The following is a 19,682-nucleotide window of genomic DNA, read 5'->3' as shown; positions in this document are numbered from 1 at the left end:
ATCACAAACCAGCTATCGAGCCCACTGAGCTAAAATGTTGATCAATATGCGCTGTCTGATCCCCCTAAAGAGTTTACGCTTCAGTGTTTCAGGTTTTAAACAGGTAAATGAGAGTTGCGCTCATGAGAATGAGCTCTAAATACAAAATTAATATTGTGCAGCTGTCACATCCGACTGCAATTTCCGAAGTGCGGGCGCAGTCTGTGAGGGAGGCTGACAGCGTGATAATAGGCAAGATGAACAGAGAGAGAGAGAGAGACGAGGCCGCACAGATAGCGCTGCCAAACAGAGCTGCCCATCCCTCACAGTGACACAACGTCCCTCAGCCTGTCGAGAGGGGCGTCAAGCTGTTTCCACACAATTATGTAGCTTCCGCGGGGAATAATGCCCGTCTTGGGACAACCCCCCCAACCGCATCCCCCGCCCGACACTCCACCCTACCCCCATCCCAGCACGTACCCGTTGGAATAAAATTACATAGAATTTACAGTGCAGAAGGAGGCCATTCGGCCCATCGAGTCTGCACCAGCTCCTGGAATGAGCACCCTACCCAAGGTCAACACCTCCACCCTATCCCCATAACCCAGTAACCCCACCCAACACTAAGGGCAATTTTGGACACTAAGGGCAATTTATCACGGCCAATCCACCCAACCTGCACATCTTTGGACTGTGGGAGGAAACCGGAGCACCCGGAGGAAACCCACGCACACACGGGGAGGATGTGCAGACTCCGCACAGACAGTGACCCAAGCCGGTATCGAACCTGGGACCCTGGAGCTGTGAAGCGATTGTGCTGTCCACAATGCTACCGTGCTGCCTACAATAAACTGCAACTTGCTCTCGTTGGATGAGCAGCACGAACGCCGCCACGTGTCACAAAGAACTAAAGAAAAGTACAGCACAGGAACAGGCCCTTCGGCCCTCCAAGCCCGTGCTGACCATACTGCCCATCGAAACTAAAATCTTCCGGGGTCCGTATCCCTCTATTCCCATCCTATTCATGTATTTGTCAAGATGCCCCTTAAACGTCACAATCGTCCCTGCTTCCACCACCTCCTCCGGCAGCGAGTTCCAGGCACCCGCTACCCTCTGTGTCACGTCCGCCGATAAACGTTTTGAAAATAAATTTAGTGTACCCAATTCTTTTTTTTTCCGCCGATGAAGGGGCAATTTAAGCTGGCAGAACCGCCCAGCCCGCACCTGCACATCCTTTGGGTTGTGGGGTGGGGGGCGGCGGTGGCTGAGACCCACGCAGACATGGGGAGAATGTGCAAACCCCACACGGGCATCACGTTCACTGATAAACCTGCCGCCGCTTTGGTCCAAGACCCTGGGGCTCTGGGAGGATTTTCAAATAAAATTATACTCTCCAAAGATTTAAAAACTCCAGGAGACTCTTTTTTTAAAGTTGAAATTCACGCTGCAGCCTATTTGTTTTTGTTTGCAGGAATGATATTTATCACCTGACATTTCCCAAGTTCAATAGACAGTTGAGGTGAAATCGCATTGTGCAATCATGCAATGCAAATTCCTTTGAGCACTGTGGTCGCCCAGCTATTAACCTACCCCCGTGCAGATATCGCACAGTTTGAGTGCACTCACATTGCGAGAAAGGGAGGATAAGTCTGCAGCGTCAGTCGAAGGTTTCAGTTCAAGGGAGTGGTAGAACATAAGAACCAGGAGCAGGAGTCGGCCATCTGGCCCCTCGAGCCTGCTCCGCCGTTCAACGAGATCATGGCTGATCTTTTGTGGACTCAGCTCCCCTTTCCCCGGCCCGAACACCATAACTCTTTATTCCTTTATTCTTCAAAAACTCGATGGGCCGAATGGCCTCCTTCTGCACTGTAAATTCTATTTTTAAAAAATTTCTAAGATCAGAGGCTGAATGCCCTTGACTGCTGAAGTGTTCCCCGACTGGAAGGGAACATTCCTGCCTGGCGATTGTCGCGCGATGTCCGTTCATCCGCTGTCGCAGCGTCTGCAGGGTCTCGCCAATGTACCACGCTTCGGGATGTCCTTTCCTGAAGCGTATAAGGTAGACAACGTTGGCCGAGTCGCACGAGTATGTACCGCGTGCCTGGTGGGGGGTGTTCTCACTAAATTACCTGCAAAGACTCGCATTCAAAGTATCATCTTGCAGCATTGACTTTGTCTATATGCTGTGTTTAAGGAACCCACCTCTTCACTCACCTGAGGAAGGAGCTGCGCTCCGAAAGCTAGTGATTGGAAACAAACCCGTTAGAATTTAACCTGGGGTTGTAAGTCTTCTAATGATTGAAGCCTGGGGCAATGGTTGTAGGCAGGTCCACTGCGGGGCGAGAAGCAAAATGTGGAAGGGGAGACGCCAAAGGCGGACGGGATGGCCGACGGTTTTGAAAGCAGCAAAGAGGCCGAGGATAATGAAGAGAGAACCGTGAGGCCACATGGCCCGGGTCTTCACGAAGGTCATCATGTGGCACAGGAGCGTCGGTGGTGGATTTAGTCGTCCCTCCAGACTCCCGCGTCCAATTTTTTTTTATCAGCCAGGAGGGAAAGCGAGCAAACAACAATGCAGCAATTATGTCTGTTCGTGCTGCGACGTTGTCTGACAATGCGCAGGACTAACTGAATGCATCACTGACACCAATTGACAGAAAATCAATCGTGAGCCACGGTTTACGCTGACAATTGACACAGTGTACAATTTGGACAACTCTGAACCTTGGTCGGGCATCCAACTGTCATTAGACTGTCAATTGTCTACCGTATATTCAGGCGTGCAACTAAATGTGATACTGAATGCGGGGGCCGGGGGGGGTGGGTGGGGAGGGGGGGTGGGGGGGGGGGGGGGGTGAATGAAAGCTGTGACGGGGCAAAGTGTTTCATTCAGAGCAAAGTTAACTTTTTTCACAGTCTCCCCCCACTCCGTGAGCCCAGGCAGTGACCGCTCTGGCAAACTGTTCGACTGTGGGAGGCATCACCACTCAAGCTAATCGCCCATCAAACCCAAAGTCCGCACGGGTAGTCGTTATCGGGGGGGCTCACTGCTTAATTTTGGTAGATGTGAGTTTAGGCCAGTCCCACCGGCGTGAATTACTCATCTCGTGCACGGCGGGACCTGGCAGGTGGGTATGCAGGGGGCGGTCCTCGGGGGGAGGAGCGCGGGGAGATCCAATGTCAGGGGGGCGGCCCCCACAGTTGCCTGGCCCGCGGTCGGGGCCCACCGATCTGCGGGCAGGCTTGCTCCGTGGAGGGGGGGGGAACTTCTTTCCTCCGCACCGGGCCCCTGTAGGGCCCCGCCATATTGCCCGGGGGCCGGCTCGGAAATGAGAAACCCCCGCGCATGCGCGGAAATACGGCGGCCGGTCTGCGCATGCGCGGAAACACGCCGGCCGGTCTGCGCGCGCAAGTTCACGCCGGCCGTTTCGCGCATGCGCGAAATCGCATTCGGCACCGGCTGGAGCGGCATCAACCCCTCCAGCGTCCACCTAGCCCCCGAAAATTCAGAGAATTCCTCTCTTGACTCCGGAGTCGTGGGCGCTGGTTTTCCCGCCGGTGTGGGTGTTAGTCCCCGGAAGAGAGAATTCTGCCCCTTGTGTCTGAAAGGGGAAGCGGGGGAGGGGTGGGGGGGTCACAGAATTCACAGTGCAGAAGGAGGCCATTCGGCCCATCCAGTCTGCACCGGCCCTTGGAAAGAGCACCCGACCTCAGCTCACGCCTCTACCCTATCCCCGTAACCCAGCAACCCCACCCAATCTTTTTGGACATTAAGGGACAATCTAGCACGGCCAATCCACCCTAACCTGCACGTCTTTGGACTGTGGGAGGAAACCGGAGCGCCCGGAGGAAACCCACGCAGACACGGGGGGAGAACGTGCAGGCTCCGCACAGACAGTGATCTAAGCCAGGACTCGAGCCTGGGACCCTGGCGCTGTTGTAAAGCAACTGTGCTAACCACTGTGCTACCGTGCAGCCCCGTGTCGACCTAGACTCCAAGTATATGCAAAAAAGCATGATCTTGGCCCACGAGAAAATGGGGTTGTCTTCTGCGTCACGTTGACTTATTCTCTGCCATCTCTGGGCACAAACATAAATTGGAGGAAGCTTTGCGTACTGGCCCTTGTTGATTACTAAGCGGTTGCTATTGAGCATCTCTCCTGAAATAAGAGAATAAATGTGAGTTCTGTGTGTGGGGATGGAGGGACAGAAATCCCACCATGCGTACCTGTAATCTTGCTGGGGCACAGTCAAGTGCATCCGGCTCATTAGCAACCTCTCCCGCTGCTTCAGAGCGGCTAATTTGGGAGGCCAGGATTGCACAGGAGACGCGGGCTATCAATGTGACAGACATCACAGATTCGAAGAGAGGAAGGCAAGCGTTAGCAATAATTGGGGTGGCCACGCACAATATCGACACTGTAATAAGCACCGGCTCGAAGACGTGATGATAATATTTGGAACAGGGGCTAAACGCACATCCATCAACCGGCTTCAGTTTGTCGGCAAACAATCCTGCAGCAGTGGTTCCCGCATCTGTCATAATATGCAGGCATGCACATAATGATGTACAGACCAGGCAGCTAATGAACACAGAGAACAGGACACGACCAATGAGCAGGCAGGACACTCAGGGGTGGTATCTGACTATAAAAGGCACGAGGCCCTCACACTCCGCCTCTTTCCCCTGATCAACATCTACAGAGTGAGTCAGGGTGTATGTACAGTATCACACCTCCAGCATGTGGCTAAGAGCTGGTCTGGTTCAGTCAGACAGAGTAACCTCACTGAGGTTAGCAGAGAGTCGAGCTCACAGAGAACTGTGCTAACTGTGCTACTGGTTCAGTAAATCAGATTGAACTAACGTCAAGGTCTGGAGTATCTTTTGGTCAAAGCTGCATCCAGTTGCAGCCCGTGTTATCCCAGAGTACATAACACAACAGCATCCAGCTCTGCACATTCCACCTGTGCGGCAAGACTTTTTTACATCTTGCCTGGCTGCGGTTTAGAGGTTTTTGCAGGTTGACCCAGTTCTCCAGTCCGCGTGGAACATAGGAATAAACTGACAGAAAGCGATGAGGGAGACAGGGCTGACGAATCAAATACATGCAAGTCAAAATAAAACTGCTGTGATTTATGGATGAAGCCGATAGCGATATGCCAACACAACCATAGCCTTACAGAGCAGCGCAAATGTGACGGCACAGGAGCTTTGTCAGGCACAACCTGACGCCGAGTCACGGAGGAGATTCTGGGACAGTGGTCAGCGGACGTGTCAAAAGGGGGAGAATGAGGCAGAGAGGGTGAGGAAAGGAATTCCGGAGCTCGCTGCCCAAATGGCTGACGGGTCGCATGTTACATCGCCGCCACGCAAGTGCCAGGCAATGACCATCTCCTACAAGACGGAATCTAAGCATCGCCCCCTTGACATTCAATGGCGTTACCATCGCTGAATCCCCCACTATCAACATCCTGGGGGTTACCATTGATCAGAAACTGAACTGGACCCAGCCACATTAATACTGTGGCTACCGGGGCAGGTCAGAGGCTGGGAATCCTGCGGAGAGTAACTCATCTCCTGACTCCCTCCCAAAGCCTGTCCACCATCTACAAGGCGCAAGTCAGGAGTGTGAGGGACTCTCCACTCGCAGCGCAGACTGGGCATTTGGCGGCAGTACAAATAGTAGGACAGTCGCACAGAGAGTAGCGAGTAACTTTGTTTGTACACAGATCTGCTCGTTATCTTCCCATGTGGTTTAACAGTAAATCTTCGTTCTGGTTGAACCCATTTATGTTCGGTGTGTGTCTTCATCGGCGAAGGAACCACGGAACACAACTCTGATGTTTCCCTCCTCCTTATCCCAGATGTTACTGAGGCCAATTATGCTCACAGCCCCACCCCTCCCTCCCCAGCCGAGATCAATTAACTGGGCAACAAGTGGCTAATTAAAACCAGGAACCCTGTTAATCGAAATACCGCGGATGCCGGCGATCTGAGGTAACGGCGGAAGGTGCCAGAAAAACTCAGTGGGTCTGGGGGCATCCGTGGAGACTGAGACAGAGTTGAAGGCCAAGGTTTGAAGGCCACAGCGGGTTCTTCGGCGGTGCTGGGCGCAAACGGCGGGAAAACCCGTTGACAATGGCGGGACCAGGAGATATCGCCACCCGGAATTGGCGGGCAGCCAGAACTGCCGTGAAACACGCCTCGGTGGGCGGGGGTATAGCGCGGTGGGCGGGGGTATAGCGGGGTGGGCGGGCGGGGGGGGGCAGCAGAAACTTCCACCCAATGTTCCGACTCCGATATGAATCTTTGGAACCCTTTCAGTCTGTCCAGATTAGAGACGGCGCTGGGCAGAGCCATTACTGGGGCGGCACCGTAGCATAGAGGTTAGCACTGTTGCTTCACAGCTCAAGGCTCCCGGTTTCCATTCCCGGGCTCGGGTCACTGTCTGTGCGGAGTCTGCACGTTCTCCCCCCCGTGTCTGCGTGGGTTTCCTCCGGGCGCTCCAGTTTCCTCCTACATGTCCCCGAAAGACGTGCTTGTTGGGCGAATTGGACATTCTGAATTCTCCCTCCGTGTACCCGAACAGGCGCCGGAATGTGGCGACGAGGGGATTTTCACAGTAACTTCATTGCAGCGTTAATGTCAGCCTACTCGTGGCAATAAAGATTATTACTAATTACTTAAGCACTGTGCGAAGCAATTCTTTTCAAACGAGCCCACCAGGGGCTGGGCAGTGCTACCAATTCATAAACCTGGGGTTGTTCCTTCCCTGGACCGCCCAAAAGAGCGCGAAACTCCCCCGAGGATAAAGAGAGACACTGCCATGTGTTCGATCTCTTTTGGACCTGGCGCTCTGGCAAAGTCCATCTCCAATCGCAGCCCCACCAGAAGCAAGTCCAAGTTCAACTCCCGCTACCAGACGGATGAGCCCAGCTGAGCAGCAGTTACTTCTCCAGACTCGATAGACACAGAATCGAACAGCAGCCACTGTTCCTCTGACCTAAGCCGGGTGCCTGAAGTTAAGTACAGGTTGTTATAGTTGTTAGGTGTAGTTTAGCTCCTAGTGTTTATGTTGCATGTATAAGTTAATCTTGTGTGTAAATAAAGTATTATTGAACTTGAACTAACTAACTGGTTCTTGGATCTTTGATCGATATCCGGTTGAACCTTGTGGTGGTATTATTTGATACCTGGCGACTCTGAGAGCAATATAATATCGATATCTAGAAAATGGGCTACCTTATTGACTGCCATATTTATAGCGAGTAAAAAAGGCAACACTCCGCTTGCCAGAACACCTCAGTGCAGGAGGAGATCAGGTCGCTACTTTTAAATGGCGTCCCGATCTCTCGACCCCACAACGCGTCGCTCGAATCCCCCGCGCCCAAAAGCCCCAACCTGCCTATCGGGCAGCTCACACGTGCAGGGCATTCCCAGTCCCGGGAGAAATGCCAGACTGTCGCTCCAGCGGTGCCCCTGGCAGTGCCACCCTGGGCACCTTGGCAGTGCCAGGCTGGAACCCAGATGGTGCTGCCAGGGTGTCGGTCTGGCAATGCCAAGGTGCCTCGGTGGCTGCCACCCTGCCCTGAACGCAAGCAGCTGGGGGCCCGCGATGCCCTGGGAGACCCCCTCCCCCCCCACAAGTCCCATTCTGTCTGGTCTCCGTTTGTGAACAGCGATCGCCCGCGTTCTCCGAGGCGCGGGGGGGGGGGGGGGGGGGGGGGGGGTTAGATCCTAACGCCCCGGGTCGATCAGGGGAATGCATGTTCGAGTCAGACAGACACGCCGTCTCGCTCCAATATGCAGATTTGCAAAATGGTCATTCCGCCCCAAGGGATCTTTAAAGGTGACGGCAGCGGAGGACGATCGCGTTCAGGGTAATTTTCTTAATTTTGAAAATGTACGGTGCAACATGGGTCCAGCCATTTGTTTCAAATTGCTTAAAGGCAGCTGTGCGGTCGTTTTCCTCAAGCTGTTGGGTAATCCCAGCAGCCGTCATTTGAAAACCCAAAGTCAATTTAAGCAAATCCATTCATCTTAAACGTTCCGTGTGGAGCCATATTAACGCTTGTGCACAGAGGACACTGCCCATTACAAATTAGATGAAATAAACAGTTTCCATTCTCCCTGCGCCAGCCCCTTGGGACATCTGCGTGCAAGACTCAAAATGCATCTTGCAATACACGCCTCGCGCAAGTCATCCCGGACAAAATGAGCCTAAATAACGTTGCTGAATAGTTTACTGAAAACCATCTGCACCTTCAATGTTGCCCATGAGTATCAAACCCATTGGAATGCCACAGACGAGAACCTAGAACACAGAACAGTACAGCACAGAACAGGCCCTTCGGCCCTCGATGTTGTGCCGAGCACTGGCCGAAACCAAGATCAAGCTATCCCACTCCCTGTCATTCTGGTGTGCTCCATGTGCCTATCCAATAACCGCTTGAAAGTTCCTAAAGTGTCCGACTCCACTATCACAGCAGGCGGTCCATTCCACACCCTAACCACTCTCTGAGTAAAGAACCTACCTCGGACATCCCTCCGACATCTCCCACCCCGAACCTTCTCGTTATTGAACACAGGCGCATTTTTATAAAGGATAGATAAAGAGACAGGTGCAATCGTGCAGGGCACCAGGTAATTAATAAATATATAACCTTTATAAGCCCCTAGTCGTCACACTCCGGCACCTGTTCGGGTACACAGAGGGAGAATTCAGAATTCTCAGCTGGTACGGGAATTGAACCTGCAAGTCTTCTGACCGCATGAGGGCGGAACGGCGGCTCAGTGGGTCAGCACTGTCACCTCACAGCTCCAGGGTCCCCGGGTTCGATTCCCGGGCTTGGGTCACTGTCCGTGCGGAGTCTGCACGTTCTCCCCCCCTCCCCCCCCCCTCCCGTGACTGCGTGGGTTTCCTCCGGGTGCTCCGGTTTCCTCCCACTAGTCCTGAAAGATGCACAGGTTAGGTGGATTGGCCGTGCTAAATTGCCCTTAGTGTCCCCAAAAAAAAAAGGTTAGGTGGGGTTACTGGGTTACTGGGAGGTGTGGGGTTTAAGTAGGCTGCTCTTTCCAAGGGCCAGTGCAGACCCGATGGGCTGAATGGCCTCCTTCTGCACTGTAAATTCTATGATTCCACGAGCATAGAACATAGAACATAGAACAGTACAGCACAGAACAGGCCCTTCGGTCCTCGATGTTGTGCCGAGCAATGATCACCCTACTTAAACCCACGTAACCCGTATACCCGTAACCCAACAATCCCCCCATTAACCTTACACTACGGGCAATTTAGCACGGCCAATCCACCTAACCCGCACATCTTTGGACTGTGGGAGGAAACCGGAGCACCCGGAGGAAACCCACGCACACACGGGGAGGACGTGCAGACTCCACACAGACAGTGACCCAGCCGGGAATCGAACCTGGGACCCTGGAGCTGTGAAGCATTGATGCTAACCACCATGCTACCGTGTTAAAATTTTCCTCGGCGCACAAAAAGGTGACACATCTCAGCAGGTACAGGTGTGGATATAGAGAGCATGCATTGAGGGAAGATCACAATGGCGTTGAAGGCAACACATTTCTTTCGACTGTCTAGAAATTTCCTTGTCTGTAGAGCCGAGAGAAACACAGCCTTCGCCAATGTCACTTTCCGGGGAGCCTGAGGGGCGGATGAGAGGCTTTGTGATGCGGGCGTCAATATTGCATCAGCCAGTCCCCTAAGGGCACAGGTCAGCCGAGCATCGCGCGCACGGCAGATCACCCGGGTGGGAAACCGCCTTGGGGGTGCACGAGGCAGAGTGGAAAGATTACGCGGGCACAGATGAGCATACGGAACACTTAAATAAATGCGCTTCAATAATGATAGTGGTGAATGTATTCACCGTAATGCATGCATGATACCGTGACCTGTGACCTATGACCTGGAAGTGGTGATATGAACTGCTTCCAGACACTGTACTCCGCCTCTGGCTCCGCCCACACCAGGGCCATATATAGGCCGGCCTCTCGTGGACAGCATTTATCTGTACTAGGCAAGTTCATGACTAATAAAGCCTTCTGTTCACTCGCTCTCTCTGCCTCGCTGTGAATTGAAGGTATATCAATTTATTAGTCATGAACATTTATTAGTCTGCGTGGAGTGCAAATCGCACTTCTACCGGCCAGACAAGGCCCACCTGGTAAAGGCCTGTAAGCGCCTAAGCATTGACTTCAAAGGGCCCCTCCCCTCCACCAACCAGAATATATACTTTCTCACCATTATCGATGAGTATCCCTCTTCCCCTTCGCTGTCCCCTGCCCCGACATGACCTGAGGCACCGTAATAAAGGCACTGCACAGCATCTTCACGCTGTTCGGTTTCCCTGCCTACATGCACAGCGATCGGGACACATCGTTCATGAGCGATGAGCTTTGTCAGTACCTGCTCCACAAAGGCATCGCCTCGAGCAGGACTACAAGCTACAGCCCGCAGGGAAACGGGCAGGTGGAGAGGGAGAACGCGACGGTATGGAAGGCCGTTCTTCTGGCCCTTAGGTATAGAAGTCTCCCAATCCCCCGCTGGCAGGAGGTCCTCCCTGACGCCCTCCACTCCGTCAGATCGCTCCTCTGCACGGCCACGAACGAGACCCCTCATGATCGTTTGTTTATCTTCCCCCAGGAATTCCATCTCCGGGGTCTCGCTTCCATCTTGGATGAAAACCCCGGGACAAGTCCTTCTCCGGAGGCACATGAGGAGCTATAAGACCGATCCCCTGTTCGAGAGGGGCCAGCTGCTTCATGCTAACCCCCAGTATGCTTACATCGCGCACCAGGACGGACGGCAAGATACGGTCTCCCTACGGAACCTGGCGCCAGCTGGCTACCCCGCCAACGCGCCCCCCCCCGCCTAAATCCCCTTCCTCCCCGCTGCCCGCCGCCACCCACAGCGCCCCGTACGCTCCCCTGGGTCTCCTGTATTGTCCCCGGCGACACTGTCGCCACCCATCACCCTCCACCCCACCCCCGCACCCGAACCGTCTCCGACACCCCGGACTGAGGCTCAAGCTCCAGACACAACGCCCCTGGAGTTACCACCTGCGACAACTGTGCCCGCTGCACCGCCAGAGCTGCAGAGGTCGAAGAGAACGATCCGGCCTCCAGATAGACTGAATATGTAATGACCCACGTCACCCCCGCTGGACTTGATTTTTTTAACAGGGGGTGAATGTGGTGAATGTATTCACCAGGGCAGCACGGTAGCATGGTGGTTAGCATAAATGCTTCACAGCTCCAGGGTCCCAGGTTCGATTCCCGGCTGGGTCACTGTCTGTGTGGAGTCTGCACGTCCTCCCCGTGTGTGCGTGGGTTTCCTCCGGGTGCTCCGGTTTCCTTCCACAGTCCAAAGATGTGCGGGTTAGGTGGATTGGCCATGCTAAATTGCCCGTAGTGTCCTAAAAATGTAAGGTTAAAGGGGGGGGGGGTTGTTAGGTTACGGGTACAGGGTGGATATGTGGGTTTGAGTAGGGTGATCATTGCTCGGCACAACATCGAGGGCCGAAGGGCCTGTTCTGTGCTGTACTGTTCTATGTTCTATAATGCATACATGATACTGTAACCTGTGACCTATGACCTGAAAGTGGTGATATGAACTGCTTCCAGGTACTGTACTGTAAGCCCGGTATGGCTCCGCCCACACCGGGGCCATATATAGGCCAGCGTCTTGTGGGCGGCATTCATCTGTACTACTGACTCTGGGTAGGCAAGTTCATGACTAATAAAGCCTACTGTTCACTCGTTCTCTCTGCCTCGTTGTGAATTTTGACCATTACATTTCAAAATAAGTCTTGAAAAAAAGCAACAAAGCCAAACATGTAAACTGCGTAAAATAGCAGAAAAACTCACTGATGCACGGGTAACAATCATTACATTAATCAAGATGAACACAGAATCCGAATAACTTAAAATGCCGATACATGATCTGTTCTTGACCATTTACATGTAAAAGTAATAAAGGGAGAGGTGGGATTTCAACTTCATACACAATTACTGGGGTAGTGACCGTGTGTAAGGTTTAGAGGGGTCGGAATTCTTAAAATGCTTCTTGCTGAACTTTTTCAGCCACTACATAGAAGGTCCTACAAGAGATGGGGCAGTCCTGGACTTAATTTTAGGTAACGAAGCTGGTAAAATGGTTGAAGTGTCAGTGGGGGAGCATTTTGCAGACAGCGATCGTAACTCGGTTGGATTCAAGATTGTTTTGGAAAAGGACACGGTTGGGCCTGAGATCAAAGTTCTAAACTGGGGGAAAGACCGTATTTAAGAAGACAAATGTGAAGTTATCCATTTTGGTAGGAATAACAGCAAACGGGATTATTATTCAAACAATAAAATATTAAAGCATGCTGCTGTGCAGAGAGACCTGGGTGTGCTAGTGCATGAGTCACAGAAAGTTGGTTTACAGGTGCAACAGGTGATTAAGAAGGCAAATGGAATTTTGTCCTTCATTGCTAGAGAGATGGAGTTTAAGACTAGGGAGGTTATGCTGCAATTGTATAAGGTGTTAGTGAGGCCACACCTGGAGTATTGTGTTCAGTTTTGGTCTCCTTACTTGAGAAAGGACGTACTGGCGCTGGAGGGTGTGCAGAGGAGATTCACGAGGTTAATCCCAGAGCTGAAGGGGTTGGATTACAAGGAGAGGTTGAGTAGACTGGGACTGTACTCGTTGGAATTTAGAAGGATGAGGGAGGATCTTATCGAAACATTTAAAATTATGAAGGGAATAGATAGGATAGATGCGGCAGATTGTTTCCACTGGCGGGTGAAAGCAGAACTAGGGGGCATAGCCTCAAAATAAGGGGAAGTAGATTTAGGACTGAGTTTAGGAGGAACTTCTTCACCCAAAGGGTTGTGAATCTATGGAATTCCTTGCCCAGTGAAGCAGTTGAGGCTCCTTCATTAAATGTTTTAAGGTAAAGATTGATAGTTTTTTGAAGGATAAAGGGATATGGTGTTCGGGCCGGAAAGTGTAGCTGAGTCCACAAAAGATCAGTCATGATCTCGTTGAATGGCGGGGCAGGCTCGAGGGGCCAGATGGCCGACTCCTGCTCCTAGTTCTTATGTTCTTATGTTAAGAAGGTCAGGTATGATTTGGCCAGATCGGCACGCTACGGCCACACAAGGCGACGGGCCAAGTGCTTGAAAGTGGGATTAGAGTATCGAGGTGGCTGTTTTTGACTGGCGCAGACACAAAGGGTCTTTTCTGTGCTACAGATCACCCGGACTCTATTACAAGATATGCTGGGTAATATCAGTCTGCGAAGCAGGTTTTTCTAAAACAGGGTAATCTACCAATCTAGAGGGGCAACCAACAGGCTTTGACAACTCGTGGACACAAAGCAATGGGTATGCCATATAGAACAGCAGAGGTCATTGATCAGGATTCCACAATCCACCCTGAATAACCTGGTAGAATGATAAACATCGAGTGTTTGCATATTGACATTCTGGGTTTTTCTGGCATGCTGACAATTATATCTGAAACGCTTCTTGGTTGAGTTCTCCAAAGTTAACACTTGGTTTAAAGTGCTTTTAATCAAGGTTGTTGGCAGGGTTCTGCGGGCCTGATTTCAGGGCTGCTTTGATTCGGAGCTGTGACTCTACTTGGCTGTGGGGATGACTGTCTTCGGTCTCGGTGTCATCGACCCGACCCCCCCCCCCCCACTGTCAGTGCCATCGCAGGTGGCAAAATGGCCCTTTTCGGAAGAGGGCAGTGCCAGAGGGTTGTACCGTTCTGACTGCGGGCGGGCGGGCTGAGTTCTGCAGCGTGTGGCCCTTCTCCCAGCCTCGGGGAATCTCTGCCAGCTTGCCTCCAACTATTCGCTTTAAAAATAAATTCCAAATAAGGGGGCGATTTAGGGCAGCACGGTAGCATTGTGGATAGCACAATCGCTTCACAGCTCCAGGGTCCCAGGTTTGATTCCCGGCTTGGGTCACTGTCTGTGCAGAGTCTGCACATCCTCCCCGTGTGTGCGTGGGTTTCCTCCGGGAGCTCCGGTTTCCTCCCACAGTCCAAAGATGTGCAGGTTAGGTGGATTGGCCGTGATAAATTGCCCTTAGTGTCCAAAATTGCCCTTAGTGTTGGGTGGGGTGACTGGGTTATGGGGATAGGGTGGAGGTGTTGACCTTGGGTAGGGTGCTCTTTCCAAGAGCCGGTGCAGACTCGATGGGCTGAATGGCCTCCTTCTGCACTGTAAATTCTACTATGATAGATTCAGCGTCGCCAATCCACCTACCCTGCACATCTTTGAGTTGTGGGGGCAAAATCCACGCAGACACGGGGGAGAATGTGCAAACTCCACACGGACAGTGACCCAGAGCCGGGATCGAACCCGGGTCCTCAGCGCCGTGAGGCAGCAGCGCTAACCACTGCGCCACCGCGCCGCCCGCTTGCCTTTTAAGGTAACAAGGTCATTCATTAAGCAGCCTAATTTGGTCATTAATGTGCGGTTCTGCTGTGGATTAGAGCTTTGTGTGGCCTTTTCAACCCAATCAGTTGGGGACAGTAGTGTGACCTATTTCTTTGGGAGGAATGTTGTGAATGTATCGACACAAATGTCTTCCTGGCCTAAATTTCGGGCTTGCCATTTTAGTGAACGTGGATTCACTTCCCTGCATCCGTTAAAAAACGTCCCAAAAAAAAACAATGCCACAAAGGAAGGCAAGAAAAATACTTTAAAAAAGTGTCTGAGGGCGTGATGTGATCTCATTTTACTTGGCATTTTACTGTCAGTGGGTTAACATGCTTGGGTGGAACTGAGGGCATGGATCCTTCACTCGCGAGTGTCTCTAAATGTTAACGCCCAGGCACGTGGGCGCTGCCTCGGATCGAAAGAGCAGGAACCCTTGCATTCCTCAAAACGGGAGAACGTTCCAAAAAACCGTCTCCAGGCGCAATGGCGGACGGTAGGCCGCAGGAAAAACGACAAGAGAATTCACCGCCGGCGGCCCTTCGTTTGAGGGACCCTCCTCAAAGGCTCCCCAGTTTCGGTGCCATTTGTTGCCGCATCTCCCCCCCACCCCGCGCGCGCGTATGAACCATCACTGGGGAGGGAAGGCCTTGTTTAAGAATAAATACAAGTCTGAGTGTAGTGACCCGCGGAGGAGGGATTTACGCGACATGGAATAAACTGCTCGCTTTGCATTGACAGGAATAATGGCAATGTTTACTCACACTTGGCAGGCAGGCAGTATCCACTGGTCATTTTTGCGTCTCCAGTGTTGCACCCTTCCAGGGTGCTGCATTCCTTCTGTAGCAAGGGCCCAGCTGCCGCATGGATAGCACCATCCACTGCAAAGTAAAAGAAAAGACTCTTCAGACATTGGCGTCACGCCCATTGATGCCAGGCACGTCTACCAGGGCGTTACCCGGCCGTCAATCCCACAATCGGATATGCTCGAACACGCCGTTCCAATTAAAAGCCGTTACCCGGGACAATGGGCGGGATTCTGTGATCATGAGGCTAAGTGTCGACGCGGCCTCAGGATCAGCAATTCCGGCCCCTACAGGGGGCCAGCGCGGCACAGGAGCGACCCACGGCGCTCCAGCTGCTGATTCTGGCGTGAACTGGACGCCGCTGGGATCCGCGCGTGCGCAGTGGCTCAGCCTTCTCCGCGCCGGCCCCTCTGCAACACGGTAGCATAGTGGTTAGCACAATCGCTTCACAGCTCCAGGGCCCCAGGTTCGATTCCCGGCTTGGGTCACTGTCTGTGCGGAGTCTGCACGTTCTCTCCCCGTGTGTGCGTGGGTTTCCTCCGGGTGCTCCGGTTTCCTCCCACAGTCCAAGGATCTGCAGGTTAGGGTGGATTGGCCATGATAAATTGCCCTTAGTGTCCAAAATTGGCATTAGTGTTGGGTGGGGTTACTGGGTTATGGGGATAGGGTGGACCTGTTGACCTTGGGTAGAGTGCTCTTTCCAAGAGCCGGTGCCGACTCGATGGGCTGAATGGCCTCCTTCTGCACTGTAAATTCTATATAAAACAGTCTGAGAGAGTCCACCCGGAATCCTGGCCCATATGTCATCACCCAAATCTGACCCATGCACAGTTTGGTCACGAGTGCCCGCCCTTTATTTAGCTTCACTCGGATGCGGAAGGCCTTTGGGGAAAGTCCGCAGACATGTCAAGCGTTCCGTTGGAATAAGAGTGCTGGCTTGAAGAGCTGCTGGCGCCGAGATGGAAATGGGGCACAAAACTGTCTTAATCAACAGTGAAAATGAAAATGAAAATCGCTTATTGTCACGAGTAGGCTTCAATGAAGTTACTGTGAAAAGCCCCTAGTCGCCACATTCCGGCGCCTGTTCGGGGAGGCTGGTACGGGAATCGAACCGTGCTGCTGGCCTGCTTGGTCTGCTTTAAAAGCCAGCGATTTAGCCAAGTGAGCTAAACCAGCCCCTTGGTGAAACACATGCATGAATTATATTGCCCCTTTAATGCCCCCAGGGCGGCCCAAAGCTTACGTATCGCCAACGAGGTACTTTTTGAAGGCAGTGTTACAAAGAAGGTCACCGACAGCCCGTCCAGAATTTGCTGGATCCCGCACACAGTAGTGAGATTGTGCGGTTGTTTGAGGGATCAAAACTGGCCAGGGTACCGGGGGGGAGAGCTGCCCTGCTGTTCCTCAAAGATAGACGATGTGGGGCAGCTCGGTAGCATAGTGTTTAGCACAATTGCTTCACAGTAATTGGGTCCCAGGTTCGATTCCTGGCTCGGGTCACTATCTGTGTGGAGCCTGCACGTTCTCCCCGTGTCGGCGGGGGTTTCCTCCGGGCGCCCCGGGCCGGGATTCTCCCGCAATCGGCGGGGAGGGCCGTACCAATCGGGGGGCTAGGCCGGCGCTGGAGGGGTTGGCGCTGCGCCAGCCGGTGCCGAAGGGCCTCCGCCGGCCGGCGCGAGTTGGCGCATGCGCAGAACCGCTGCCGTTTTACCTGCGCATGCGCAACGGCTTTCTCCTCCGCCTCGGCCATCGTGGAGCCTTTACAGAGGCTGGCGCGGAGGGAAAGAGTGCCCCCCACGGCACAGGCCCGCCCGCAGGTCGGTGGGCCCCGATCGCGGGCCAGGCCACCGTGGGGGCTCCCCAGGGGCTGGATCCCCCCCCCCCCCCCCCGCGGACCCCGCTAGCCGCCCTCCAAGCCAGGTCCCGCCGTTATGGACCTTGTCTATTTCACGCCGGCGGGACTGGCCGAAAATGGGTGGCTGCTTGGCCAATCGTGGCCTGGAGAATTGCGGTGGGGGGGGGCGGCTGCCAAAGGCCCCCGACTGGCACGGCGCGATCCCCGCTCCCGCCCGAAAACCGGCACCAGAGAATCCGGCAGTCGGAGCGATGGGGCGGGATTCACGCCGTCCCATCCACCCGGCGATTCTCCGACCCAGCGGGGGATCGGAGAATCCCGCCCCGGTTTCCTCCCACAGTCCAATGATCTGCAGGTTAGGTGGATTGGCCGCGCTAAATTGCCCTTGGTGTTGGGTGGGGTTACTGGGTTACGGGGATAGGGGTGGAGGCGTTGACCTTGGGTAGGGTGCTCTTTCCAAGAGCCGGTGCGGACTCGATGGGCCGAATGGCCTCCTTCTGCACTGTAAATTCTCTGATTCTCTGATTTGTCCTCCGTTCGAGATAAAGGAAGGATTCTTGATTCCACTGCCTCATCTGAAAGATGGCACCTATGAAAGGGCGGCAGGGTGGCACGGAGATTAGCACTGTTGCCTCACAGGGACCCCGGCTACAATTCCGGCCTTGGGTGCCCGTCTGTGTGGAGTTTGCACGTTCTCTCCCCTTGTGTGTGCGTGGGTTTCCTCCGGGTGCTCCGGTTTCCTCCCACAAGTCCAAAGACGTGCGGGTTAGGTGGATTGGCCGTGATAAATTGCCCCTTAGTGTCCAAAGAGGTGCAGGTTACGGGGATCGGGCAGGGAATGGGCTAGGTAGGGTGCTCTTTCAGAGGGTCGGATGGGCTGAATGGCCTCCTTCTGCACTGTAAATTCCAAGATTCTGGAAAAACAGCTTCTTCCCGCTGTTACCAGGCCCTCTTATGGATTGATCCCTCCACATACCTTCTCCACTAAGTAATACTACACTCCGTATGCTTCACCGGATGCCTGTGTCTATGTATTTACATTTATCGTACGTCCTCTGTTTTTTCATGTATGGAACAATCTGTCTGGACTGTACACAGGATGAAACTTTTCACTTTGCCTCGGTAAACGCGACAATAAATCAAATCCACATCAAATCCAAGTCCGTGCAGTCCAGGGTCCTTTGAGGAAATTTGGGGATATGATATCAAAGCTATTACAAAGAATTGCCATTAATTCCCACAATGCCTTTCTTCCCGAACCTATTTGTTAATTTAAAAATTCTCGATTAATGTTGTGACACTCATTCGAGCACATTAACGATTCCGACAGTCGCAAAGAAACTCAATTGCCCACAGCAGATGCAGTTACAAACCTCGGGGGGGTTAATAATATTGTTTCCGCTGAGGTTAATTCGTCTCTCTCGCACTGTCATGCTCCTTTAAGGTATCTCCTCTGGGTTCATGGCCCTGCATGTGTGAGAATGAGAAAAATAATCCAAGTCGGACATCAAAGATGGTATCACTGCCAGTGCTTGACAGGGCTTCAATGCGGCATCTCATGTTTTCTGTCTCATTAGCAGTTTTGCTCTGTGGTGTAATTAAGATAATGATGGGAAGGGATTTAATTGTTCCTCTGTTGCTGACCTGTCAGTAACGAGATACTCTCGAGGATCAACAGACTTTCCAAAAGGACCTTCTCTTCTGTCAGTTTTAGTGCGAGCGGTGTCGAGTTCCAAGAATTGACAATTAAGCATAACTGTTTGACATCTGGATGCAGTGCTGGGGAACTCTTCCCAGCTCCTGGGCGCGCGTAAATTCTCCCAGCAACAACGAATCTTGCCGTTTTTACGAGGCCCAGAAAAAGCGCTTTTAGGAGTGGCCAGGGACCCGGCCCCTAAACCTTTGTTTTAATTATCTGAAATTGTTAAACGGCGTTTCAGATCGCCCGCGAGAAGCCCAGTACCAAAAAGGCTCGCCATTAAGTGCTGGGAGAAATTATTTGCAAACTGTGCTCGTTCATTTCGACCTGGCTGTCGGCTGGCTTCCTCTCCGCATTACTGTCTGTTTTCTGGCAGTTTGGGGAGCATTAAACGGAGAAAGATAATCATTAATGCTCGCTGCCTCAGATTTGCTGGACTAACACTGCACCAGAACAATTCTCCCAAACAGCAGCTTGTCCTCTGGTGCCAATCTCTCAATTAGACAAACATTGCCCCACTAGTTAAGTGGCACTGAGGGTACAGATTGTAAAAGGTGATTGTTCCCTCCATGTCGACACCTCCTCGCCAGTCTTTGGACCTGAAGTTCATGGCTTGACGATTGTGAAGGCTGTCCTGTCCCCCCATTGGGCTGTTTGAAGACCTCCGGCCTATTTCGGGCCAGGAAAACAGTCCTGTTCTTATTGGTTAAGCTCGCCACCTAAAACCATTTGCAACTGGATCCTTCCCAGCAGCATCCGGTGATCAGGAAGGTTGCGCAGTCCATCGCCTTCCAGAACGGGGCGGCACGGTAGCACAAGTGGTTAGCACTGTTGCTTCACAGCTCCGGGGTCCCAGGTTCGATTCCCGGCTTGGGTCACTGTCTGTGCG

General features: G+C 52.9%; 1 protein-coding gene across 2 annotated transcripts in view; it reads right to left on the bottom strand.

Annotated features, from left to right (window-relative positions):
* The window catches only part of LOC119959003 (ADP-ribose glycohydrolase MACROD1-like), an 811,859-nt gene that overhangs the window by 342,478 nt on the left and 449,699 nt on the right, over positions 1 to 19,682 (bottom strand). For both annotated transcript variants that reach the window (XM_038787543.1, XM_038787544.1), the window contains one exon: positions 15,198 to 15,314. In XM_038787543.1, the coding sequence (XP_038643471.1) occupies positions 15,198 to 15,314 (117 nt within the window). The remainder of the gene's footprint in view (positions 1 to 15,197; positions 15,315 to 19,682) is intronic.

This window comes from Scyliorhinus canicula, chromosome 31 (assembly GCF_902713615.1).
Source record: "Scyliorhinus canicula chromosome 31, sScyCan1.1, whole genome shotgun sequence".
Classification (NCBI taxonomy): domain Eukaryota; kingdom Metazoa; phylum Chordata; class Chondrichthyes; order Carcharhiniformes; family Scyliorhinidae; genus Scyliorhinus; species Scyliorhinus canicula.
This window is presented reverse-complemented; position numbering and strand designations above follow the sequence as displayed.